The sequence below is a fragment of the Palaemon carinicauda genome, chromosome 20 (assembly GCF_036898095.1).
Source record: "Palaemon carinicauda isolate YSFRI2023 chromosome 20, ASM3689809v2, whole genome shotgun sequence".
NCBI classification, from domain to species: Eukaryota; Metazoa; Arthropoda; class Malacostraca; order Decapoda; family Palaemonidae; genus Palaemon; species Palaemon carinicauda.
The window spans coordinates 107,626,877-107,654,652 of NC_090744.1; the positions used below are offsets into that span (position 1 = coordinate 107,626,877).

Below are 27,776 nucleotides of genomic sequence, written 5' to 3' on the forward strand. Positions count from 1 at the left end.
TAAAAGAAAGAAAGGAGGAACAGCTCTTTGATTATCCCAACTGGATAGAAAAATCAAAATGAAGTTGTCTAGTCATGTGAAGAGATAATGAGTGGAGCATCAAATATGAATTGAGGCAGAAATTGCTCTTCTGTATTGCATTTGAGAAAATAAGTGCGATTTTCTGAAGGGGAAATCCAACATAAATGAATGAGATTGATAATGAGGCTGTGAATGTTAGATATAATATTGCTATCTAACAGTAATGATACAATCTTAAAGATTTTCTATCTAATCTTCATACAACCTCCTGTAATTTTAGCCTTTCATGTAATGTATTTGATGTAATTGCAGGTTCAATCGCAAACCCAGACGTGGCGTTGCGTTTTTACAAGCGCAAGGGCTTTTAGGAACCTCGCCTGATGATATTGCAAAGTTCTTCCATGATGACGACAGACTAGATAAAATGCAAGTGGGTGACTTCTTGGGTGAAGCAGATCCCTTGAATAGAGAGGTACGTACAATGTGACTTGCTTTATTATCCTCGGGTAATGTTAAGGCATGGTATGACCTTATAAGAATAGGATTTGTTTGTATTTAGGGAAAGTACTATGGAAGATTACTTGAAATACCCATACACTGTATACAACCCAGTATTTAAGGCAAATATTCAATCATTTCTGAATTCAAGATTTATTCCTCAGGTTATGTGTGCGTATGTTGATCAGATGGATTATCGTGGCCGAGAGTTTGTTCCAGCTTTACGAATGTTTTTAGAGGGCTTCAGATTGCCAGGAGAAGCACAGAAAATAGATCGTCTAATGGAGAAGTTTGCTTCTCGATATTGTGAATGCAATACCAGGTAAATTTATATAAAGTATTGTAAATCTAGATAAGTTCTAATTTTGTAAAGTTTCTCTGAATTTGGATTTATTTTGTTCCAGAAAGATTCATATAAAAGCTAAAATAATCTGCATGAATTAGTTTTTGGTATAGGTATTTACTCTTACATTTGAATCTAATACAGCGAATGCATGTACTTTTTTTATGTTATATTCTACTGTATCTAGAAATTAGCTTTGTAAATATGATTGTTCCATGACAGTGAAAATGAAATTTGGTGCAAAAATATTGGTCAAAATGTTATATAAGGATAATTGTTTCCATGTTTTATGTTCAATTGAAAATAAAATCCACATGATTTAGTTAATGATTTGATTGATCAAATGTGCATAATGTTACCCTGCTGCATGCTCCAGTAAATTGAATCTGTTAAAATCCTTTTCTTTGAACATTTCCAGCCTTGGATTGTTTGCGAGTGCAGATGCTGCATATGTTTTGGCATATTCCGTTATTATGCTTACCACCGATTTGCACAGCATACAAGTCAAAGTAAGTGGGATGCACTACCAGTTTTACTGTCGAATAATAGCGTTATTTTTTTTTTTTATTTATGTTGCCAAGAAGTCAGGTGGAGGTGGAGACACTTGAGAAATTTTATGATTTTAAGTACAGCACTGTAGTAAATTTTATTTTAAAAAGTTCATTACTTACATTCCAGCATAAAATGACAAAAGAACAATATATCAAAATGAACAGAGGAATCAATGATTCCAAGGATCTCCCAGAAGAATACCTCTCCGAAATCTATGATGAAATTGCGGGAAATGAAATCAAGATGAAGACGACTACTACTAAACTGGGCAAGCAAGGTAAAATACAGGAGAATGTTGTGTAACATACTTTACTTTAAATTGTTTTAAAGTGTGTTGTCTTACCATTCAATTTTTTTTTGTCTTACAGTACAGGCATATAGAAAATAATGCACCTGATTTGATGCGTTAAAGCTCAAAAGTCACCGTCTCACGGGTATTTCCATGCAAATAGAGACTTATCTGGTGAAGGCAGGAGTAGTCTGGAGCTTGTGTTTACTACATTAATTCCAATGATGAAGTTCTAACAGACAGCTAAGACACTGGTAGTACAGTAGGGTCCCGAATTATGCGAGAATTTGGTCGATGAAAGGCCTCGTGTAATTGGAAATTCGTATATTTCGAAACACATCATGGCGGCAAACAGCAACCTACCCGTCAATTTTTTTTCACTCCATTTTGTAGCTTTCTAGCTATATATATACTGTATATACACTGTGTGTGTATGTATGTATGTATGTATGTATATATTATATATATATAAAACATATATATATATATATATATATATATATATATATATATATATATATATATATATATATATATATATACTGTAGCTTTTATCTTAACAATACTGTAAGAAATCCTTCTTATAGATTTTTTTATGAAATACTGTACAAAATTTCTTTTATGGATAAATAAAACAATAAAAAGTTGTTAAAGTTTTGATAATTTTCTATGACTGTAGTATTTACTACTGTACTATGCATAGCTTACTGTTTTCAGTATTTTCCGAATGATGTAGAATTATTTCCTATTGCTACAAAAAACAAAAAAGAGTTTTCAAGGTTTGATACAGTATCTAGCAATGGTTAAAAATTACAGTATAGTACTGTATATCCATGATGACACTCCCACACGTAAACACGGCCACTAGGCGCAAGTGTGCACTAGGCTGCTGTATGATAATCTACCGTAATTTTCTGCCAGAAAACATCTAAGCGTCCCCCCTGGACCAGGTTGCCGCTAACGTACCGTCACGCTTTTTTTGCCCTGAGCGGTCATTTCACTAATGATAATTTTTCAAAGTTAATATCATTTCTTTATGCTTATAATTTGTAATTATAGTTAAAAGTAGGGATATTAATTAAATGGTTGAGTAAAAAAAACAATTAATACTATTATTTCATTTCAAATGGCTACATAATACTGAATATTCTAATGGGTACTTTTTATCTTCAATCGTAAATCTTACGCCTGGATAAGCAACAAAAGGAAAGGGATAAGTCTCTCTCTCTCTCTCTCTCTCTCTCTCTCTCTCTCTCTCTCTCTCTCTCTCTCTCTCTCTCTCTCTCTCTCTCTCCATATCGTTTCCTGTATAGTTTTCAAATATGTTCGTCATACATTTGTACATTATTTATCCACTTTATCTCTCTCTCTCTCTCTCTCTCTCTCTCTCTCTCTCTCTCTCTCTCTCTCTCTCTCTCTCTCTCTCTCTCTCTCTCTCTCTCGGCGTTTCCTTTCCCTTTATAGTTTTGTGAAATTTGTTGTCCAGTCATTCGGTAATGAGAAGTCATTTTCGCTTTCGGCATCGAAAGAAAACTTTGTTTCTTCAATATACTCATCACTGGAGGATTCAGAACTAGTGCTCTCATTATCAAACAGGTTATCATTATCAAATTCCTCAACAAGAATATCATTTATTTCATCTAAAGAAATAACCTTCCTCTTTAGACCGTTCATTACAAAAGGAACAACAAATAACCACTTATGCATGAACGCCCGAGCGCACTGATAGGAAACCAGTTTTCCAACATAAAGCTACCTTCAGAAAAATAGTTGCCAGACATCATATAAGTTTCTATTCACAGTCCCCATATGCTGAGAGTGTTGCCAAGTGGTGATCCTATACTTACTATACAAGTAAACGTAATATCACGAGACTGACGGCTTGTAAAAGGCAATTAAAGTCATGAACGGAATATACAGTTGAAGGCGGTACCGAGTAGATCGTGGTGAACGGTTTATCACGTGGGTGACGCTTAACAGGTTAAAAAAACATTTTATATAGTTCGGTATTTTCTCTATCCATCCTCTCCCAGAAAACCTTCAAATGTGAATTATCGGAATGTGTGCAGATCTTGACAGTGCGATAACTAGTTAGCAACTGAGAATAAAAAAAATAAAAAGCCCGATTGACGATGCTGATGAAGAGGATATCGAATACCGATTTTTCCCTAATTGATTTTTTCTACGTTCTGTCTAATCCAATGTACAGTACATTCTTATGTAAAGGGTGAACCCCAACATTTCTTGATGCTGCTACACTTTAATTATAGATATTTTACCACCTATTTATAATCTTTATTTATAATAACATCTTTAGTAAAAGCTCTTCAATATCACTTTCAGGAGTAAATGCGTTTATGATCGACGATGAAACGTAAAAAAAACGTTTTCCTTTTAAGGAGGCGTTTTTCTAGGAAAAAAAAACTCGAAACAAAATTGCTCATATTTCATTTATTTTGATTTTCTAAGGATAAATAAAACAACATTAATTATAACATTATTATTACATAGTTCCTGGTAAGATATCTTTTGCCGCAAAAGTTAACCTATAGACAGATGTTAAAATTGGTTAGCGAGTTCGTTATGATCGGCGATGGAACGTACTAAACAAAGTAATGGGTTTGGTTGTAGTGACATGTTTGGCAGTAGCATGATATAAAATAGTCTTTATTTAATTTAATTTTTGGTTTCAAAAGTACTATATAAAAGAATTTCAAACAATTTAGATGAAACGGAGCACAACGCACTACTACTGGATGATAGCGGTAGTCTTGCACACGAAAGCAACGAAGGTGTTCCCATGACGATGCTGTTCTATTGATTTTTTTTTTTTGGAAACTTTTCAATATTTCAAATGGCACTGTTGATTTTGATGGTTTTTAATTTAAAGTTTAATGAATAAGGATTTTTCACCATAATCACAACGTAAGTATAAAAATTAATTAGTACAAATATGGAATATTATACATATAGGTGTTGGACAGTTAGGCTAGCCTAGCGACAAGTTCACACAACAGATGGGCAAACCTTAACATTTTTCATCCAAAACTAGTCTTAAAATGTTTGAACAGAAATCTTTCTCTCACATTCTCCCCCCCCCTTCTCAGACATCGGGGAACCATCACCCCCCCCCCAATACAATTAAGAAAACAATAGATTTCCTACGCTTCGCGGTGCTTGACTCGCGGATTTAGAATGCTCCTCGCAGATACAGGAAATTTAATTTTTAAAAACTATCGATCGCGTGATTGAGGAATCGCGTAATTAGAACACGTGTAATTCGGGACCCTACTGTATTAGTCTCAATTAATTTTATATATTGGTATCATCCTGCTTATGCCTATACCTGCCAAATTGCTGTCTTGCTGTCTGTATATTGACATAGCCTAAGTGTTGTAGATATAATCAGACACTATGCATAGTTCATGTTAGGTCCAAATATTATGTGGCTACAATGTACTTTGGTACTCTTACATTCATATTCAAGTTTAGGAAATTGTGTAAAGAAAAAAAATGAGTGATAATTCTCTTGAAAAATAAATTGATTGCTATATTATTATCTTATGGACTAGGAAGAGTTTTATAGCAAATATTTAGCTCTGTTTTCTTATTGCCAGAATTTATCTTTCATTATGAATATGTTTAATGACACTCATAATAAAAGTATTTTTGTACATACTGTAAATAAAAAGGCCCATACAAAACGCCATGAAGGTATAAAATCCTTAGTGTTAAGGATCCAAGCTGCTATACTTTCTAGGACTTAAGGATTCAACTGCTGAAAACGTGATGAACCGTTTCTAAGGAACCATGTCACTTATGTACTAAATATTCAAGCCATTTATCCAAATAAATTCAGAGCTGTACTGTACTAATTTTGGCCTGTTAGACAGATCCATCTTGAGGCTGTGAGCTGCTGTACTTTTGAAGTATTCAAGTCACTTAAAAACAAGGCTTGGATGTAGATAAAGATCAAAGTCACTCCTCTTATTCCTTATTCCAAATTAAGCCCTTTCTCTGCTTGAGAGCCAAACTGACCTTTTTCTAAACAGGATGGAGTTCCAGTACAATGCCAAGTAACACTCATTGCATTAAGTGATTTGCACCTTTCTATTGGGAAATCCCATGTTCAGACCAAGTTCTACCAGAAATAATTTGTAATTTATTTTCTACCTTATAAAATGTGGACTTTATTTGAAGTCAGTGAATCATGATCTATCTTTGCTGTTTTTACTAAAATAGTGAGTTGGATGTCTTTAAAGCAATGTCTCATTGCAGGGCCAAACAGGGACATTTCTCCCTCCCCTGAGATCATTGGGCTCTCCAAATCCAGGTCATAAAGTGAGAATTCCTGTGATTAGTCAGGAAAGTTAATTTTAACTCAGACCTACGCGGTATCGCGAGATACATGTCGAAAAGAAAGTGAAAATCTTCCATAGACAAAAAATCACTAAATTATTCACTTATAAGTGATTCAGTTTTAAAACCATATCATTGTTGGTGATAAAAGAAATTTTATTTTATAGTGTAATTGTATTTGCTAAAGAATAATTTGTGTAACAATATGACTAGTAATGTATGAAATAAAAAAGTAAAAAAATGATTTATATTTTCAGCTGTTTCAAATGAAAAGAAAAGAAAATCACTATTTAACCTTGAAATGGAAACCATATCAGATGTTGCGAAGTCACTGATGGAAGCAGCGTCACACGTCGATGCCACTTTCACCCTCGCCACTCACGTGGAACATGTTCGTCCGATGTTTAAGGTAATTAGAGAGGAATTGTATTTTCAGTAAGGAATGGGTATTCATTTTTTTTTCTAATAATTTTACTTATGTGAAACTCCTGTATTATTCCTATGAATTGGTGGTAAATACTGTACACATTTGAGATATTTAATGCAAGAAATTATTATCATATGGAATACTGTATAACAGTACCAGCCGGTAAAAATATTCATGTCTCAATATTCCATTTTATTTAAAAGAATATCCATAAGGATTTAAGGATAATTCATAGCTGGATCCTAGAAAAGATTGAGTAACATTACTGTCATTGGGTGTACAGTATGTTGTCACTTTTTGGAGTTTTATTCTCAATACTTTACACTATTCATTGAGATTTGTTCAGAATTTCTTTTATGGTAATTCTTCAGAGGATGGTTTCAGCTAATGCATTTTCCCTGGTATTTTTTTGTATTAACTTTGGAAATTACTACCTAATTTAAGGGAATGTAACGAGACAACTTGTTTAATAACATTATTATATGATTCACATTTACATTTTAAATCTCGGGAATGTCCCAAAAGATTGATTCATAAACTGGGTGTAGGTATAAGAGCAGAGAAAGTTAAAGAACTTGATGTGTAGGATAAGAGAACATCAAAGGTAATGGGTGAAAAGTAAGAGGAAGAAACTACCACAATTTGTGGCTAAAAGGACCCTGGTAAAACTTGAGTATTTTTCGCAATGCAATCTGTTAGGGAATTCTTTTTCTTATGCAGTGTGAAATGATTGAGTTAGAATACTACAGTATATACAGATAATCAACAGTTAGAGTGCAATGGTTCATTGAACCAGTTTTATGAAGTTGTTCCCCACAATCATTCAGAGTATATTTTCATTGATTGTAGTGTTTAGTAACTTTATTTTATCTTATATCTATTATTTTAGAAAATTTTATGCTTATTAAGACGTAGAAATGAATTTTAAACAGGTATAGACATACAGTATATGCATTAGGGAATTTTTAGATACTATATTGTATTAAACAAGCTAAAAACGCAGGCAAAGGTTGCTTTACGTGCTAGTATTATATTATCATATCTGAGTAAAGAGTTGGATTCTCGACTATTTCATCTGTAGATGGCGTGGACACCTTTCCTGGCTGCTTTTTCCGTTGGCCTACAAGACTGTGATGATGCGGAGGTTGCCTCCCTCTGTTTAGATGGCCTGCGGTGTGCCATCAGAATTACATGTATATTTCATATGACTGTAAGTGTAACTATCCTTTTAATTTTTAGTTCTAAGCAGAATAAGGTATCTTGTTATTAATGAGTTATGTGCAAGTATTGCATTTAATTGCTAAATGTTATACTGTATACTGTAATGTACGTCATTTTTTAAGCATTGCACAAAATCTTATTGGAAGCCTTGAAACTAAAAAGTCTTTAGGATTTATGTCAAGGAAATATGGTAGGGGGTTAGATATTTTCATCATATTATTTTAGTATTTTATAAGATATTTCTATGACAATTTTTGTGTAAATATGAATATAATAAAAGAATTATCCAGGATAAAGGATTTCAAGTAAAGTGATACTTTTCTTTTTCCCTCATGAAGCTTGAGAGAGATGCATTTGTTCAGTGCCTCGCCCGTTTTACTCTTCTTACCGCCAATTCTCCGCTTACCGAAATGAAGGCCAAGAATGTCGACTGTATCAAAACCCTTATCACTGTGGCACATACAGATGGTATGTACAGTTATGTAATTCTATTCACCTAGTAAATTTTATCATCACTATAAAGATAATTTTTAGTCTTTCCCTTTATCGTGTTAAATTGGAAATGATGTCTTTGTATTTTCCATTATCTTACAATGTTTGCCTGAACTCCTCATAGATTAAGATCTTCATCTATACTTTTATTCCTTGATTTCTTAGAATTTTCATAGTAGCATCATACGGAAATCTTTTTGCGAGACTTGAAAACTCAATACTGTTTATCATTGTCCTGGGATTGGCATGAATGATGGGCTTTGAAGAAATAAATTTAGTTTATTCTGTGCAATACAAACCCATCACACATACTGTATTGGCCCACATTTGTAGACATTTCAAAGATAATGATTGTGGTCATATATAAATAATAGGGTTTTGATGAAGCATATAACTATTAGGACAGGTGTTTCAGATTTTATACTTCTTAAACAAAAGGTTTTGATCTGCTAACATAAACCTATATCTATCGTAATTTCAGTAGTCTGAAGTTACTAATAGGTGTACTTATAAAAGTAGGTGATTTTATGCAAGTATTTATTCATCACAAATATTTGTATGGCCTGCATACTGTACGAGCTTAATATGATAACAGTTGTAATTGAACTTATTTCTTTGTAGGTAATTACTTAGGGAAATCATGGTTGGAGATCCTGAAGTGTATTAGTCAGTTGGAACTGGCACAGTTAATTGGGACAGGAGTTAAACCGCAGTACATTAAAGACTCTGGACTCAAAATGCCTCACGAAACTTCAAACTTCCTCGATGCTTTTCCTGAATTCAGTGAGTTTTAGTAATCTCATTACTATATTGTTAGAGGATTCACGTGGATGTATAAAGTCAAATAATTTGTTATGAATCATCATTTTTTTTTTCATGTTAAATTTGTCTCTTGAAGTTGCATCTCTGTAATTATGTGAATGAAATCATAATTATTTATTTTTTATTTTTTTTTAATTAATTTTTTTGGTAACATTTATTTTTTGGTGATGTGGGTGATACTGATTAAAAGTTTTGTTACATTACAGTTACAGGGGAACAGAAGAAGCTTGCTCATATAAAAGAATCTATGGGGGAAACCTCATCACAAAGTGTTGTTGTGGCAGTAGACAGAATATTCACCGGATCCACAAGGTTAGATGGAGACTCCGTCGTCCATTTTGTTAGAGCGCTGTGTTCAGTTTCCTTGGAGGAATTAGCGGCGCCATCTCCACGCATGTTCTCTTTGCAAAAAATTGTCGAGATTAGTTACTACAATATGGGCCGTATTAGATTGCAGTGGTCCAGAATATGGGAGGTTAGTGTTCTCTAGCTGAATTTTTAATTTGAAGTTTCATGATATTCATAAAGGATTGGAGATTCAAAATTTTTTAGCGTTAATCATATGAATGTGATTAATTTATGAAAATGGAGTAATATTTTTTTTTGGTAACAGGTCTTAGGTGAACACTTCAATAAGGTTGGCTGCAATCCAAATGAAGATATTGCTGTGTTTGCTGTAGATTCCCTGCGGCAATTATCAATGAAGTTCATCGAGAAGGGTGAATTCTCAAACTTCCGCTTCCAGAAAGAATTTTTGCGTCCATTTGAACATATAATGAAGAAAAATAGGTTAGTTTAGTAATGAACTTATAATATGCTTCCAGAATAAGGGTGAATATATTTAGCAAAGAAATAACGACATTAAAACTTATCATCCATTAAATTCAATAACCAAAAGAGTGAATAGAGGAGTCATTGAAACCTTTAATCCATGTAGACTTGGGATATGTTAACCCTTTTACCCCCAAAGGACGTACTGGTACGTTTCACAAAAGCCATCCCTTTACCCCCATGGACGTACCGGTACGTCCTTGCAAAAAAATGCTATAAAAATTTGTTTTTAATATTTTTTGATAATTTTTTGAGAAAATTCAGGCATTTTCCAAGAGAATGAGACCAACCTGACCTCTCTATGACAAAAATTAAGACTGTTAGAGCAATTTAAAGAAAATATACTGCAAAATGTGCTGGGAAAAAAATAACCCCCTGGGGCTTAAGGGTTGGAAATTTCCAAAAACCCCGGGGGTAAAAGGGTTAAAGGGCTGAAAGCTTTCTTAGTGGGTGAAAATATTGTAACTCAGAATATTTTTGTTCCTTTGTTATCAGGTCTCCGGTAATCAAAGATATGGTGGTTAGATGCATCACACAGATGGTCAATTCCCAAGCAAAGAACATCAAATCTGGCTGGAAGAATATATTTAGTGTGTATCACCTAGCGGCATCTGATCTTGATGAAAATATTGTTGAACTTGCGTTCGAAACTACAAAAGAAATCATATGTAAGTAACACTTGCTTGTTATGCGAATGGAAATATTTTGGTAAGTGTTGAAGGAAGAATAATTGCAGTTGTTAGCTATATTGTAGTTTTTAATTAGCATCATGAATGAGAAAAGTTATTGTTTTAGATAAGAAAATGATAAAAACAAATGTAAATGAATGCTGCGTCTTAGATATATGGTCTGAAATCTTGTTTTGCTGTGTAGCTTTTATTGGGGAAGTTATTGCAGTAGACTAGTTCATATGTCATACAAATCAAGAAATGTTTTGTTGTAATATTGGAGATGGCTTCTCACTGATAAGAAAATATTTTAATAGGAGCTTTCAGTATCAAGCAGTGTTTTCAGTTAGCCTGATTTGACTTTTTTTTTTCTATCTTTCAGCTCAAATCTACCAAAAGCATTTCATGACCGTCATAGATTCTTTTCAAGATTCTGTTAAGTGCCTAAGCGAATTTGCATGCAATGCATGTTTCCCAGACACTAGCATGGAAGCGATATCACTCATCAGGGATTGTGCAAGATATGTGGATGAAAAACCACAGGTAGGATAAGCTGGATGATGACTTCATTTGACTTTGCCTATAATATTTATTTTAAAAGAGAATCATATTATTTGATGAGGTTCATGTCTAAAGTTGAATATATTAATTTCTATCAGGTTGTATTCCTTAAAAGGTTATCTTCACCAATTAACAGTTTTCATTTACTTTATAAAACTTACAATGAAATTTGCAGGTATTTCGTGATCACAACATAGAAGACATAACTGTTTGTTCAGAAGATCGAGTATGGGTGAGGGGCTGGTTCCCCATCTTGTTCGAACTTTCGTGCATCATCACACGCTGCAAGTTGGACGTCAGAACTAGGGCGTTGACCGTGTTATTTGAGGTTGGTAATTTAATGTCATTAAGAAATATTACTTGAAGGATGTCTATGCAAATTTTTTTATTTTGCACTTGTTATGGAGAGCTTTGAATTGCTTGTTTAATATTATGGCAGTATAATAGTTAATGGTGAATTGAAGTCAAGAATATTAATTTACTTCTGATATACAGTGCAGTATGAATTCTCATCAAGGAAACAAACATTATCTCTATTCACTTATTTTCGTATAAGGCAAATTTTTCCTTGTCCACGAAAAAATACTTACTGCATATTTGGTTTTATTTACAAAATGACGAGAGAATGCATTTTGATTGAAGACAAAAAAAGATTTATTTGATTAAAATTTTTTGTGATTAAATTTTTTTGGTAGCTATGCCATTTGAAATTTGATCACCATACGTATGATTGTAACACCGCAAATGTTAGTGAGCGTTTTGTTGCTGAAAAAATACATCTGTCTATTAAAGAAAATGAAGTTACATATGATCAAGGAATAAGAAAAGCAGAATAGCAAAGAAAGAATCCCTAATTTGTGTATTTTTCTGATTATCCATAATCCTTGGATAAGTGTAAGATGAAGTTTCCTGATGGGGAATTCAAGGTTTCTAGTCGTCATTGCTTTTACTATATAAGGTTTAATATCTCTTAGCATTTGCCATGATTTATTGTGTTGTATTTTTTGGAACATTGGTAAATTTATTTCATTTTAATGTGCTTGCAGGTTGTGAAAAATTACGGAGGCTCGTATGCATCACACTGGTGGAAAGATCTGTTCCAGATAGTCTTCAGAATATTTGACAATATGAAGCTTCCCGAGCAGCAGACAGAGGTGGGTGATTTTATTTTATTTTAGCTTTACATTACTTGTATCAGTAAAGGCATTTTGCATTAAAGAAATTGCTGCTTTTGTTATTTTATCAGTTACCTTTGACTTTGGAATTATGTTAATTAATTTCTTTGAATTTATGTTCCTTTTTAGTTAATACTATGCATTAAGCTGTTACAGTAGCCGTTTGATTATAACCCTCTCGGATACTAAGGTGGTGGGGAAATGAATAATTTACTCCTCAGTTTCAATTACTTAATGATTATTTTCCTTTTATCACAGAGCACAGTGGAGTTAAGCGAGAGGCAGACTGAGGTTGGTGTTTCCTCGTTACAAAAGCCTCGGTCGCTGGAGTAAACTAAGCTAAAGACCTTGCTATTATAACTGCATGTTAACTAATATGTTCCTCTTTACTAATGTGTATGGGGGAGCTCAGCTTCATACATGTCAACTTTTTCCAGTCACCTCACTCTTGATTACTGTACAATATTTAATTTCTTATCCAGGAAAGCCCTCTTTAATTTAAGTAATAAAGCAATGGAATCGCATAGCTGGAAATCTTGGCTCTTGTTAATACAGTATCTCCCTTCAATTACTTTGCTTTATTTTAGGCCCTAAATCCATGAGTGATTTTAGACACGGAGCGGTAAAAATAATGATAGGCAAGGTGCTTAGTTGCTGAATACTTTACTAATAGATAACCGCTAGTAATTCATGGTATTAAATCAAGATAGCATTGATAGCTGGCACTTAAAAATTAAAGGCTTACATGCTGATATCATTGACAAATGAGGCTTGTGCAACAAATAGGAAGATTCTCCACAACCCCTTACAATGCTTTTTATGGTGGCAAAAGCTTCTTTCCTTAATCAGCTTTCATATAAAAAATTTTGAAGGACATCCGTCCACTATATAAGTATAGGCTTAACACTCCAAATATAAGGTTTAAAATGCTTTGCCGAGCCATCGTATTAGTTTGGGCGATTTCTAAGATGGAAAAGTAAGGTTCTTCCCTCGCTCTGAGGTTATGAGGATGTCACAGCTAGAGCCAAATCAGTAGCTACTAGTAGCAATGAAAATTATTTTGATAAATAGCCAATTTGAGGACAGGATAGTAATGGTAATTTAATAATGCGATTCTCTTACCCATGTTTAGCACTGTTTCTATCAAAAGCTACTAGTGACTATTGCTGCTAGTAGCTACCAGTAATTATTGCTTTTAGTAGCTAATAGTGATTATTGCTACTAGTAGTTATTGCTACTAGTAGCAAGAGGGTGGTATTGAAGAATAATATAAGGGGGAATATGGATTATAATGAAAGATTTAAATAGGAAGTCTCTTACTCGTGTTTAGTACTATTGCTAATTGTAACTATTGCTGAGAGTAGCTACTAGTGACTATTGTTGAGAGTAGCTACTAGTAACTGTTGTTAATATTGGCTACTAGTAACTATTGTTAATGTTAGCTACTAGTAACTATTATTGATATTAGCTACTAGCTAACAACACAATGTTTATTAATATTGATTTTGGAGTGACAAGGATCATGATTGTTGCATTGATAAGAGAATAGCTGCTCTTATGTTATATTTCTGAAAATCTACTACTATTGACTAGTAGCAGCTACTACCTGCTTCTAATAAATAGTTAAAATTATTGAATATTGAAAGTAATGAGATTAGCAACTTCTTTTTCAATATGTGAAGTCAAAAAAGTTCAGAAAAAAAAGTTTAAAGTTCTCAAAATGGTTAAAATGCCATAGCAGAAACTACCTTTTCCTACTTAATACCTACTAGTAACCAAATTTTGAAAATTCTATTTTTTTTTTTCACTATATTGATAAAAAAATAGAGACTATATTTTGATATAAGAAATTTTGTTGTAGACAAGAATATGGTTGTTGGGACCATTTACATTTTGAAAACTTTAAGGGGGCTGGCCGGCTAATGCCGATTTTTAATGATAGGACTTACGACATGCACAAGCTGCATAGGATTTTTGCCTCTGACCTTCGGTTTTGCGACACCAGGGTGATTTATCCTGAAAACTAGCATTTTTCAAATTCTATCGCCTCCCTTTATAATTATTACTAAGATCTGGGATTTCTACCCTATATAGACTTGATATAGACCTTCAATGATATGTAGTTTTTTTTTTTTATAAAAGTAATGTTTTTGCCAGATATGAATTTTTTCATTATGGTCAAATAAAAATTTAATTTAATTAATTTAATTAATTTAAGAAAAAAAATAGGAAACAGAAATTGGAAAAATCGGCCTCATTTCATTGTTTTATAACATATTTCTAAGTTATGTAACAAGTTTCAATGTTATATCCTTATTAATGATTTGGAAAAGCACTTTCAAGTGCAGAAAGAACATTAAGGTTATTAGGTGAAAAGTCCAAAAGTTAATACGTATTTTAACAAAAGTAAAAATTATATTCACCTTGGGTAGGGGACCTCAATTTTTTTGACGAATATATTGCTTTCATTTCATCAGGCATTTGTATAGTTTTAGGTTTATTGCTGTATATACTTCATTATGAAAGAATTGGTGTCAAATACCCAACAGAAAATACAGCCTCATGAGAGTTTATATCACAAATGTTGGGAGAGACTAAATGGAAAAATCCAACTATGATGAAGCGGTTAATTTTTTAATGAATGTTAATACTAGTTTGTTCCGTAACCGAAATACAAACCACGCTATTTACAAAGGGTATTACTTTTAGCGTAGCTGAAATGGCGAGCCATTAGAATTTAACGAGGGTGTATTACCCCCGCGCTAGTTAGCGGGGGGGTAGGGGAGTGGTAGCTAGCTACCCCTCCTCCCCCTCACACACAGGTGAATACTCACTTTCACTTTTGGCTCGGACTGTGACAGACGTCTCTGTCTTGGTCCTCGCTTGGCAGCCATTGTCTGTTTTGTCTTTACTTAATCGCTTACTTTTCATTTACTCAATATATATGTAAACATGTTTTCATGTTTGTATATATATTTGAGTATAGAAATAAGTAAGTTTCCTTTTCAGATGTGTGTGTGTAGTGTACGATATCTACGTGGAGGCCTCGGCAGTTAGGCCACCACGGCGTATTTTTATGGGTGGCGTTCGAGTTTGACTTATGTCTTTCTCTCTCTCTCTCTCTCTCTCTTGAGGTCGTTCACCCTTTTACTACCTGTTACTACGCCCTTGTAGCCTAGCTTCCCTTCCGTGTGGGGGGTTGCTACGCCGTACGTTTGTCTCAATTAGTTATGAATCTAATTGTAGTTGTTTTTTTTTGTTTTTCAGCTTGTAGAACGATTCCTTTCGGGGTTTTCGTTCTTTCTTTAGTGTTCATTCATTTTTAAATTACATAATTACATAGTTACATAATTATAATTGTTATAATTCTGTTTTGGTTACAGCTCTCCTTCCGCGAGTGTAAGTGGTTGTGAGGGCACGTGCCTGTTGTGTAATTCTTGTTCCTTTCCCTCGGGATTCCTCTTCGGATCCTTCCCGGGGGAATGAATGTGTACTAATATTATTTGTTTTATTTTTTTACAGTTACCGATCTAGTTCGTTTCTGTAATATAGCAACGGTGTGAGCTGTCTGGTTGAGTCCTGGGGATTCGGCTGTTGCTGCCTCCCCCCTTGTATTTTCGTCAGGGGCGTGTCTCCTTCTACTGGTAGTACTCCCGTGACGACGGACAGCTCTCCAGTTCATTTTAGAACTCTCAGGAGGCTTGCCTCCTTGGGCGGATAACTTTCCTTCCGAGGGAAGTTTTTCCTGTCCAGGCTTGAGTTTTTCCCCTTTTGGGGGGTTCTTCTCTTGCCTTTTTTTCGTGCGACTATGCTCTTGGTGCTGAGCGGTCGCACCTGCAGTTTCGCTCAAGGGGCTGGGCAACTGCAGGAGCTCCTCTTCGGAGGATTGCTCCTTTTAGGTCACTGGCTGACCAGTCTCTTCCACGAAGTGTTTCTCTTTCGTTCGCGAGAAAGTACACTCATAGAGACTCCTCTTCGGAGGTTTCTTCTGTTGCTGTTGCTCTCCCTCGCCGTAAGGGCCTCTCATCTCCCTATAAGGGTGCTTGAGGCGCCTTTTTGGATCTCCGTTTGCAGCCTACAACTCCTTTTTCTCGATCTTCCGCCTTGGTGCAGATGGACAGCAGTCTGATCTCGTCTTCCCGACGGACAGCGGTCTTCCGATGGACATCAGTCTCCCGGCGGACATCAGTCTCCCGGCGGACAACGATCCCTTCGGGGCAAAGGGTTGCCCCCACGGGGGTTCTTCCCTTGCGTGTCAGGTTTTCCCTGCGCGCCCTTCTGCTCATCAGCGCTCTCCTGTTCGTCGGCGCTTTCAAGATGATCTTCCCTGCGGTTCCTGTTGGTTCCTGTTACGCGCCCTGTGCGCCCACGTTCGCCCTCGCGATCTAGAACTTCGGTTCAGGTCGGGGTCAAGGACTCTCCTTCTTTGCGCAGGCTTCCACGCGTAGCCTTCTGCTCGTCAGCGATCATCAGCTCGTCAGCGATCATCAGCTCGCCAGCGATCATCAGCTCGTCAGCGATCATCAGCCCGCCAGCGATCATCAGCTCGTCAGCGATCTCCGGATCGCCCACGTGTGTTACAGCCGGCACGCCAACGTTCTCCAACACTTCTGAAGGAACATGGTTCGCCAGCTACTAGCTCACCTGCGCATGCTGATCGCCATCGCGCGACCCTCAACTGCGGATGCTGATCGCCATCCCGCGACCCTCAACTGCGGATGCTGATCGCCATCGCGCGACCCTCAACTGCGGATGCTGATCGCCATCGCGCGACCCTCAACTGCGGATGCTGATCGCCATCGCGCGACCCTCAACTGCGGATGCTGATCGCCATCGCGCGACCCTCAACTGCGGATGCTGATCACCATCTCGCGACCCTCAACTGCGGATGCTGATCGACATCGCGCGACCCTCAACTGCGGATGCTGATCGCCATCGCGCGACCCTCAACTGCGGATGCTGATCGCCATCGCGCGACCTCACCTGCGGATGCTGATCGCCATCGCGCGACCCTCAACTGCGGATGCTGATCGCCATCGCACGACCCTCAACTGCGGATGCTGATCGCCATCGCGCGACCGCACACCTGGGGATGCTGATCGCCATCGCTCAACCCTGCGCATGCTGATCACCATCGCGCGACCCTCAACTGCGTATGCTGTTCGCCATCGCGCGATCGCCCACCTGCAGATGCTGATCGCCATCGCGCGACCGCCAACCTGCGCATGCTGATCGCCATCGCGCGACCCTGGCATGCTGATCACCATCACGCGACCCTGCGCATACTGATCACCATCGCGCGACCCGGCGCATGCTGATCACTGCTCGCGATCGCTCACCTTCACATACTGCTCGCCAACGCACGATCGCTCACCTGCGCATACTGCTCGACCATTGCGTCGGCATAACACAACGCGCCATCGCCAACCTGCGCGTTAGCGCTCACCAGCTCACCACCGATCGCTTGTTGATCCATATCGCCAGCGGTCCTCCTCGCCCACGCGGCAGCGCGTTTCCTCGCCATCGCGCTAACGCTTGCGTTCGCCGCCTCGGAATCGCTCTCATCCACCTGCCCACCCTCACGACCGCTCGCCTGCGCGACCGCTCGCCTGCGCGACCGCTCGCCTGCGCGACCGCTCGCCCGCGCGACCGCTCGCCTGCGCGACCGCTCGCCCGCGCGACCGCTCGCCCGCGCAACCGCGCGACCGCTCGCCCGCGCAACCGCGCGACCGCTCGCCCGCGCAACCGCGCGACCGCTCGCCCGCGCAACCGCGCGACCGCTCGCCCGCGCAACCGCGCAACCGCGCGACCGCTCGCCCGTGCAACCGCGCGACCGCTCGCCCGTGCAACCGCGCGACCACTCGCCCGTGCAACCGCGCGACCACTCGCCTGCGCGCCCACACGCCCACGTGCCTGCACGTCTACGCTCATGCTCTCCAATGTTCGCCCACGCGCTAACCAACGGTTTTTTCCATCGCGCAGACGGATGTTGTTCCGTCGCGCGAACCTACAGTGTTTCTTCGCACAAATGTCGGCTTATTTCTTGCAGTATCCATTGCTCGTCTATGGGTTATCGCTCGCCGACCACCAGGAATTCCCGTCGCGCGAGCTCCAGGGCAATTGCGACCACGATTCCCAATGGGGTTTTCGCAGCATGACCAGCCTGGCGAGTTCTTCTGGAGCGTATTTCCAGAACACTGCCTCACCCCGTAAACACAGAGCATGGCACTTGCAAGAATTGGAGAAACTTAAGGGAGATCTGAGCAACACTCCTCTATTCCTGAACCTGGGTTAGCCCTTCCCCGTCATTTCCAGGAAGGATTTTTGGCGGGGGGGGCTTTCCGTTCGAGATTTCTCCATCGGACAAGGGGTGACTGCTTACCTCTTCCTCTGGGAGCTTACCAGGTTCTTTCCCTCCTCGGTTACGGCCCGAGGTTTGGTTCAAGGAAGCTACAGGAAGATCATGGGTACTTTCCTCCTCTCGAGCTCAGGCACCTTGGCCTTTCGTCGTTAAGTATCTAACTTGTGGACAAGCTCGATGTTGTACCATCTGGACGCGCTGACTGAGGGCTTCCTTCGGGTGTCTCACCTGTGGAGGTCGACGACCTCAGACACCCTTCCATCCTTGAGAAGAGTTTGTTTGTGCCCAAGGACAGAGACTTAGACAGCTGCTGTGCGGAGTAAATCGACTTCCGGTTTAACTCCTCCAAGGCACTTTCTTCCAGACTCTGCAGGGCTCCAGCGCCCTTTTTTTTCAACCACGTCGGCCTAAGTTATCGGCTACGACAACTGGGACAAGGTGTCCAATTGCAGTTTCCTCCTGTCAGGAACAGATGGCACGGGAGACTCCCCCGGGAGGGCATAGTCCTAAAAGGAGTTCACGAACTCTAGGATTGCAGGTTTTTCGCTGGGAGGATGCTTAAGGTTACTCATCCGAATGACAGCTTCCCGATGCCCATTCCCGCACAATCTCTGTGAGTAGCCAAGGATATCGCGCCTGCCGTCTCTGTCAGCGAATTCAGTGTCTCTGAACCTCTATGCCATAGCGTCAGCAGAGTTGCCCGGTTGGGCAGAATGATCCATACCTTAGGCGAAGGTCTTCCTTAGGATCATTGACGGCTTCACCCCCGGCCCCCTCAGTCGATCCTTTCTTGTAAGGAAGGATCTGAGAGGGGATGTCCATAGTCGACCTCTCAGCCCTGATCAAGTTTGTCGAACAAACTTCGGCCAGCGTAGAGCAGCAGAATCGATCAGACTGGTAACGAGGCGACAGGACTCCTTAAACCCTGGATCGGAAGGACGGGTACTTTCAGTTTCCATTCCATCCATCTTCCAGGGTGCTCGTCGAATTCAGCCTTGACTGCAAGTATTCCTGCTTATGATGCAGTGTGCCTATCCCGCCGTGGCATAGCAGGTTTGTTTCCCCCAGAGAACTTTCCCTGCCTTCCTCTTGGCCGCTCAGGTGCAGGCTTCCGCCTCCTCTGCTGTTTGGAGGGCTGGTCAACTCCGGTGGGCTCGGGTTTCGACCTTCTTCAGCGCCGGGACAAGCTTCCGGATGCTTACCATGAGTGTGGGCTCATGGTATTTTGCTTGGAGCCTTCTCTTCCTCTGCCTCAACATCTGGAGTATCTGGCCATGATATTGAGTCAACCGCCTTACCACATTGGAAACCCCGCTTCTCGTCCGTCCAGCGAGGTTAAGCAACGTCGGTACTTGGATGGGTGACCACCTGGGGACGCCAGATTCTGTTACCACATCCTCCGAGCCTTCCTTTCGGTTGACTGTGGCAAGACTGAGGAGAGTCGCAGTACCTGTTCTCAGTCAAGCAGAGCTTTCAGCCCTACCTTAGAACGTTTCCTAGTTCTTCTTTCCTCATTGACCCGTCTATAGTCCGAACGGTCGCCTCAGGATAAGTTCCATGTGGGGCGATCCAAGTTCCGGTGGCTTCAGGCAATGTTTAACCGGACTCCCTGGCCCTATGGGACCAGCGGAACTATTAGACCTGCAATGGGTGTTGACCTATGGAGCCTCTTGATGGTAGTGGATATTCTCGTCCTTTCCCCACATTCTTGATGCGGTTCTCGGACTCGTCAAAGGAAAGGGGGGGGGGGGGGGGCATGTTCCGGTCCAGGCCTATGGTCAAGACCTGAAGGATACCTCTCCATCATTCAGGCAGGCTTAGGGGCCTTAGTCTGGCCCCTCTTCAGATCCTACAGCTCCTGCCGAGTCGCCCCGTTGCGCGTCGACCTCATTCTAACCAGCAGGGGATGCATTTTCACACCTTCACATCTTGCAGTAGAGATACCGGGATGATTGAGATTCTCTCAATACCACCATCGGCTCTCTCATTCCAGGCAGGGGAATGTTTCTCTCAGATTATCCGAGCAGAGCCTCATAGAGAGAGTGTACCTAGGGGTCTTTGACCTTGGGTAACCAGCAAGTGCTGGTCTGGGGGACCTGATCGCGACAGCTTGGAACCTCAAGCTTCCGCTAGTCTTCCCCCCAGTCTCAGACCCCGAGACTCTGGCAAGATGCATTCCGGTGATGGTGGGACAACTTCGACGCCTGCGTCTTCCCTCCTTTTTGTCTGCGGACAATGGGTCTCAACAAGACCAGGTTGTCTGTCAACCTTTCAATGGGAGAGCTCCACTGGGACTATGCGCAGAACGGTTTCTGGACCCTCTGCTTCCCCTGACGGAACTCCCGGGAGAGCTTCTCCCACGGCGCAGACTACTCAAGCAACCACACTGCGACATCTCTCCCGAACCGGGGCGTCGCTTCGGCTTTATACCTGGAGACACTACGCTTCCTCCTCTAGAAGAGACAACCCGCTACAGTCACGGTACGGAGGTCGCGTCATCTGCGATAGTCATCCACAGGGGTCTCCCAGGCAAAGTGAAGAGTTTAAGGTGGTTGGTGCCGTGGGAGATATACCTCTTCCCTTGAGGCCTCTTCTCCAGCAATAACGGTCTTATTGCCTTTCGGCGGGAGGAAACTCCTTTCCGCTCTCGGCAATGAAGCCTGTCGCTCAGCCTTTCCCTGACCTTCAGGCTTAAAGGAATAACTTTTTCCTGCCCGCTGGATCTATCCTCGCTCATGCGAAGCTACGATCGTCCCTGCCCTAGTCGGAGGAAGACCTCCAACTTGGAGCATGGCTCGGACTTTTAGTCCTTTAAGAGATCTTCTCAAGACCCTTTTACGACAGGCCTCGGATTGTATTCCGCCTTGGGTCTTCTGCTCACTCTGGCCACGGCCAGTGTGTAAGCAATCTTCTTGGTCTCTTACTACTCCCCCCTTTCTAAGGAAGAGGGGAAGGCAACATTCAGGCTCGCTCCTGAGTTGTTGGCTAGACTCAGAATCTGAGGGTCCCGGCCCTTCGGTCCGATTCATTCAAGATTTAGAGTCTCTATTCTGTGTCTGATGTCCCAAGACCTTCTCTTTCTTGCCAGTAAGGAATCGAGAGGTTAGTGCTGGGAACAGCTGCAGTTTGTCCTCAGTTGCAGCCAATTTGGGAACACAAGGAGGACATGGGGGGAGAGTCACCAGTATACCTCTTCAGCCCGGACTCAAGGACATTCATCTCGACCTGTCTTCAGACCCTCCCCCGTCACGTCGCCCTACAGCACGATGTTGGATACATCGCAACGTCCCTCGCCTTCGAGTAATACTACTCTGTGACGCAGGTGCTACAAGCTGGAGTCTGGAAGCGTCTGATGACCTTCGCAGCCCGCTTCCTGCAGGGCGTGACCCACAGGAGTCTCGATACGTTTTCTATCGCTCTGTGGTGGCTACACAACAGCTGGTCTAACCTCAGGCTCCTTTTTGGACAGGTAGCAGAAGGTTGAGGGCATTGTTATCAGGTTTTAGTCTGCATGAACGAAAGAAGTATGTCTGGCCCTCACTTCTTTCTTCATCATCCCCTCTACGGGGAAGCAGCATCCTGGTCTCTGCATAGCTGACCTCGAACCTCTGCAGGTAAACCATGCTTCCTTGTGTTCCGAGTATTGAGTCAATACTGTCGCGTCCCCCATACCCTGACGAGGTGGTATTGGAAACGTCCTAACCCAGAGTTCCTTCTGGAACTCCAGGTCAACTGCCTAGGACGGGTCACACTTCTTCCTTCACACACAAGCTTACGTAGGCCACATGGTTCCTTGCGGAGCAAGGAACTTGTGAGGTGCAAGGACTCCTTTTCTCGAGTGCGACTCACTCGGATTCTGAGTCCCCGGGTAAAGCCAAAGCCAGTATGGCTGGGGACTTTCCACCCTTCCTAAGGGATAAGTCACCCTTTGTAAATAGCGTGGTTTGTATTTCGGTTACGGAACAAATGACAAATTCGAAGATAATTTGTATTTTTCCTAACCATACAAACCTTAGCTATTTACACATATTTGCCCGCCAGCCCTGTCCCCCAAGACAAGTCCTACCTCTAAGTGAAAGTGAGTATTCACCTGTGTGTGAGGGGGAGGAGGGGTAGCTAGCTACCACTCCCCTACCCCCCCCGCTAACTAGCGCGGGGGTAATACACCCTCGTTAAATTCTAATGGCTCGCCATTTCAGCTACGCTAAAAGTAATACCCTTTGTAAATAGCTAAGGTTTGTATGGTTAGGAAAAATACAAATTATCTTCGAATTTGTCATGTTTTGATATTGCAATGGTAGAAAAATAATGGTGAAGTAATTGATTTTTTCAACTGTTTTAAACAATACTTTCTATTTTTTTATAAAAAAATTTATGCTGAGCTCCCTACACATGATCTGTTTCCAGGTGTTGGGAATCTATATAAATATCTTAAGTCTTCTGGGAATACACACTTGTAAGATTTTCTTTGATGGTGTGGTAACAAAGTTCAGTTGTGTTTGTATGAGTTTCTGGATTTGAATTGACTTGAGTTACTTGTGGGTGCTGTCATCCCGGTTCTTTCAAGAATTTGAATTATTTCACATATTGTGCAAAGGAACAGTGGTTTTCACAAAACATCATATATTTAATTATTATTAGAAAGGACATAAAGTACCCAATTCGCATCCATAAATGTTTTGTAATGTCTATTACAATGAGAAAACCGGGGAAAAGCTGGAATTATATACTCTCATCTCCTCTGCCTGTTTATGATGTATCTGAAGTAGTTGTCAGTGGTGAGGTCGGTTAAACCCAAATTAATTTTCTATTCAATCTTTTGTGTTTTTCTTATGTTACAATAAAACTTTATTGGTGATGGTGAGTTTTAAAGGGTTTTGAGGTACAGGTATACTGGGTTTCCTCATACTTTTTTATAAGTAGAATAATTGGTGATGGTGTGTGGAATGCCTTCTATGTATGTGTGTTAAGTTTGAGTCCGTCCCATGTTTTGTTTAATGCTGATATCCACGACTTTTGCAGTACTGTATTAAATTACAAGAGAAATAATTTAGGGGATGTAAAGAAGTTCACATTATAGGCAAAGTAGGAGGCATGTAAGGTGATATAATTTCACAGCGTACTTCCTGCATGTTGGAAATATTTAAGAGGGTTTAGTAAACATCATATTGCATGGTTAACTACTAATACTGCACACTGAATTCTCTTTATGGGCTATTTTATAGAGCTAGGGTTGCCAGATGTTCCTTTTTTCCAGGATGTCCCAGATTTGATCATTTAGTCTCCTGTCTGGCATTGAACCTTCTGGGACACCTTTATTGTCCTTATTTTAGCTCATCATAATATTTTATTTTTACTACCTAATAATATTTCTCAGTTAAAACTTTGTATGATGAAATTTAACAACAGTATCTAGGGATTTTAATTTTATGTTAGTACTTATTTAGCATTCCAACTCATAATGCTAATGCTGAATGTGTATTCTCACTCTTGAATACCCAGTAGACTGATGAGAGGAACAAGTTCGATGTGGCTTCTTTATAAGCTATTTCACAATGCACCTGGAGCCTTAATTTTCAGTGTGAAAAAATTTATAGGCAGGTGCTAGAGTACAAGGACTTATTGAAAATAGCAAAATCATCAGAGATATATAATTACAGCATAAAGATTGGAACTCGGTTTTTGTTCATGTAAATTTCTCATTTTCATTTATACTTTATGCTGCAAATGAAAAGAAAGGTAGTTTGGTTTCTGTATAGTTTTTATTGATTATCAATTTTCCAAATTATTCCATTTTTAATTTTTTTATTGTTTGCAATGATTATGAATTTTCAAAATTATTTTTTTTTAGTTGTCTTTATACCCCATAAAAATTTGTGCTTATGTTTTTCACTTGTGATAATTATCACTATGTTTTATAATATATTGGCCTGACTATGCATGTAGGTATGAATTTATATATATGGTGAAAAATTTCAAGAGTGTCATGGATTTCTAATCTGGCAACCCTATGTAGAGGCTAAATTGCAGTCGGCACATTATTCATTATGCAGTAATATCAACTAACAGCATTAATTTGGGGTAGTTTCAGGAGGAATGATAGTAACTAATGCTAACAATTAACTTAGGTTGATTCCTGTCAAATATTATGCATTATGTAGGCACATTATAGATTTATAAGAATTTTAACCTATTTTTTTAAAAGAATTCTGTATTCAAAATAAGTCTAGATGTATTGTATGTGAATTTATTTTGAAGTGAACTGTTATACACCATGGTTATTTGAAGAGACAAACTTATTTTCTTAAATTATTTGCATATGTGGTAAGTTTCAAGGTTTGTCCATCTATTCTAGGAATGAATTAATTGGTTTTATTATAGTATGATCAAGAAAAAACTTGCATTACTATATGTCAAACACCACTTACAGAAAAATGAATGGATGACCACGACTTGCAATCACGCGCTGTATTCCATTGTGGATGTGTTTACTCAGTACTTTGAAGTCCTTAGTCCCATCCTATTGGAAGACTTATATACTCAGCTTCACTGGTGTGTACAGCAAGGTAAGTTCATAAGCTAATAAATAACAGGAGCCTTTAAACTTTTCAGACATTATTTATTTGGTTAGAAATTATCTTCTTCTTGTTGGCTTTACCATACAGTAGAGCTTTTGTTACTTTTCCAATTTTCCCACCAATCAAGGTGCCAAACACCCTAAACAAACTGATAAGCTGAGGTGTACCAAGTTTATTTTCAGGTTACCCAATATTGCAATATTTGATTCAGGCCTGATAAAATCTGGTATTGATAATTGAAGTGATTTTAAAGTAGTGCATGAACAGCTGTGAATGGCATTCATTGATTTACATCTGATTCAGGAAAACTTGCATGATTAAACTATTATTGTTATTGGGATATTTTGGAATTTCTCTAATTGAATTGATAAATTATTTCTTCAATATCAGACTATTGATATTGGGACATTTTGCTATTTCTCAAATTAGAAAATTATTCTGTGAAAGGCTTTCAATTGGTTTGACTTTCATTTGTTTAGGTCTGATGCAGGAAAAGTTGCATAATTAATCTATTATTGTTATGGGATATATTGCAATTTCTCATTGAATGAAAAAAATATTTCTTGAATATCAGTCTGTTGATATTGGGATATTTTGCAATTTCTTGAATTGAATTGAAAAATTACTTCTTCAAAATCAAATTACTTTGAGCATTTGGTATACTAATTCTTTTTTTACTATTCGACACAGATAACGAACAGCTCGCACGTTCAGGAACAAATTGCCTAGAAAATCTTGTGATAAGCAATGGACCCAAATTTACAGAGAGCACGTGGGATAAAACTTGCCAGTGCCTTCTGGATATCTTCCATTCTACTCTACCACATGCTCTCCTCTCTTGGAGACCTCCAGAATCCAATCCTCAACATCAGGTAAGGTTACAAATTGTGTAATCTTCCTCTAAAGTGCGTTATATTTGGAGAATTTATATCTTTTGTTCTAGAAAATTAGAATTTACCTTTCTGTGATAGAAATGATTTAAGACCCATGAAAATTTTATTCATAAAATGACATCATTGTTCTCCTGATGAAGTTAAAATTGTTTGCTAGTTAAGATATCCTATTTTTTAACATCTGCCTAGTATAGAATTATTTTTTATCTCAAATTGTAAAATGCACTTTACATCTTTGTCCTTTTAATTTAGCTCAATATTTTATTCTATGAAAAGCACCCTTGTAAAAGGTTTTAAAATTATAATTTTTATGACTATTGCATTCCAGAATAGTGGAGGAAATGTTAATGGGGACTCTAGAGCATTTAGTGGGCTGTTAATCCGTTGTGTTGTGCAGTTGGAGCTAATTCAGTGCATTGACAACGTGGTTTTCTTCCCTGCGACAAGCAAAAAGGAAGACCAAGAAAATCTCGCACTAGCTCAGGTAAAATTCCTCTCTTCTATTACCGTATAATATTCTACATTATATCTCATCAGCTTAAGAATTACCCTAGGCTATTGTTATTCTTGAATTTATTTTTATATATCTAGAACAAGTCATGGATGTTGTGAATTTTAACATAGAGTTGTAAATAAGCTTATAAAGAAAATAAAAAGTACTGTACAGTATTTCCCTACACTTAAAATTTTTCTTTGTTGAAATTGAAAGAATATGGAGTCTAATATGTAACGTAGTTTTCAAGTTTATAAACTTTGGTAGTACAGGTTATATAAGAAACTTACCCAGCACACACAATTTTCTTGGCTTGTATAATTATATTATTTTATAGGCCGGGGACGACCCTACACACGTTTCACGAGAACAAAGAGAAGACCAAGGGATGTATCGCCATCTGTCTTCAAGTCAGCTTTTTACCCTCCTCGATTGCCTCATGGCATCACACTCTTTTGCTAAATCTTTTAACTCAAATCACGAACAAAGAAATCTACTGTGGAAAGCTGGTAGGTGTTTATTGACTTTTTTTGTAGTGTATCTGTACGATTTTCTTGTATTCTTTTCCATCTCCCCGTATGTTCATATTGCTTCTGTATCTGGAAGCCTGGTATGTTGATGTCACCCCAAGGAATTGGAAAAATTTCCTATTTTCTTTCTTTCCTATGTACTAATGCCTCTAGTAAAATAGAGTCTGTCGACATGTTAGTCGTGACGAGATGCCTTCTTCAGACTTCAAGCTACGCTGGTGGTGTCAAAGATGTGAGTGCCAAATTTGTTACCAATTACAGTGTAGATTGTGTAAGGGAATTGTTTTTGTGTGATCATGATCTGCATTCTCTTTTCTCGTGCCTTGGACAATTTTGTGATTTAAGAGAATTGTTGTGAGGAGTGCAAAGGCCTCATCGTTCCTCTTTGAAACATTTTGTTTCATGGTTACTGATCAGTTTAAAAACTTGAAGCATAAAAGAAAGTTTACTTCAGTAAGGGGAAATCTAGAGAAGACTATGAAGTTTGTATGATTGACCTCGATTTTAGTGCTGCCTTTAACCGAGTTATTCTTGAGGTTCAAGTTTTGAAACTTAACACATGGGAGTAAGTTGGTCTTTTCTTAATTTTTTATTAAAATTTTAAAGAATAGAATACAGAGAGTAGTTTATGTTGTTGGCCATAATGACTATTGGAGTGTAAT

The 27,776-nt window shown here is 39.1% G+C and overlaps 2 protein-coding genes across 9 annotated transcripts in view; one reads left to right on the top strand and one right to left on the bottom strand.

The window, feature by feature from the left end:
• The window catches only part of LOC137614355 (uncharacterized), a 283,239-nt gene that overhangs the window by 168,493 nt on the left and 86,970 nt on the right, over positions 1-27,776 (bottom strand).
• Positions 1-27,776, top strand: part of LOC137614353 (brefeldin A-inhibited guanine nucleotide-exchange protein 1-like) — a 110,345-nt gene that overhangs the window by 55,424 nt on the left and 27,145 nt on the right. For 7 of the 8 annotated variants that reach the window (XM_068344136.1, XM_068344130.1, XM_068344132.1 and 4 more), the window contains 19 exons: positions 334-493; positions 684-841; positions 1,281-1,371; positions 1,541-1,691; positions 6,320-6,471; positions 7,571-7,699; positions 8,049-8,178; positions 8,824-8,985; positions 9,231-9,499; positions 9,638-9,813; positions 10,351-10,523; positions 10,906-11,066; positions 11,260-11,412; positions 12,131-12,238; positions 12,518-12,550; positions 25,051-25,186; positions 25,889-26,070; positions 26,420-26,575; positions 26,922-27,093. In XM_068344136.1, coding sequence (XP_068200237.1) covers positions 334-493; positions 684-841; positions 1,281-1,371; positions 1,541-1,691; positions 6,320-6,471; positions 7,571-7,699; positions 8,049-8,178; positions 8,824-8,985; positions 9,231-9,499; positions 9,638-9,813; positions 10,351-10,523; positions 10,906-11,066; positions 11,260-11,412; positions 12,131-12,238; positions 12,518-12,550; positions 25,051-25,186; positions 25,889-26,070; positions 26,420-26,575; positions 26,922-27,093 — 2,852 coding nt within the window. The remainder of the gene's footprint in view (positions 1-333; positions 494-683; positions 842-1,280; positions 1,372-1,540; positions 1,692-6,319; positions 6,472-7,570; positions 7,700-8,048; positions 8,179-8,823; positions 8,986-9,230; positions 9,500-9,637; positions 9,814-10,350; positions 10,524-10,905; positions 11,067-11,259; positions 11,413-12,130; positions 12,239-12,517; positions 12,551-25,050; positions 25,187-25,888; positions 26,071-26,419; positions 26,576-26,921; positions 27,094-27,776) is intronic. The other variant, XM_068344135.1, reaches the window with a different exon arrangement.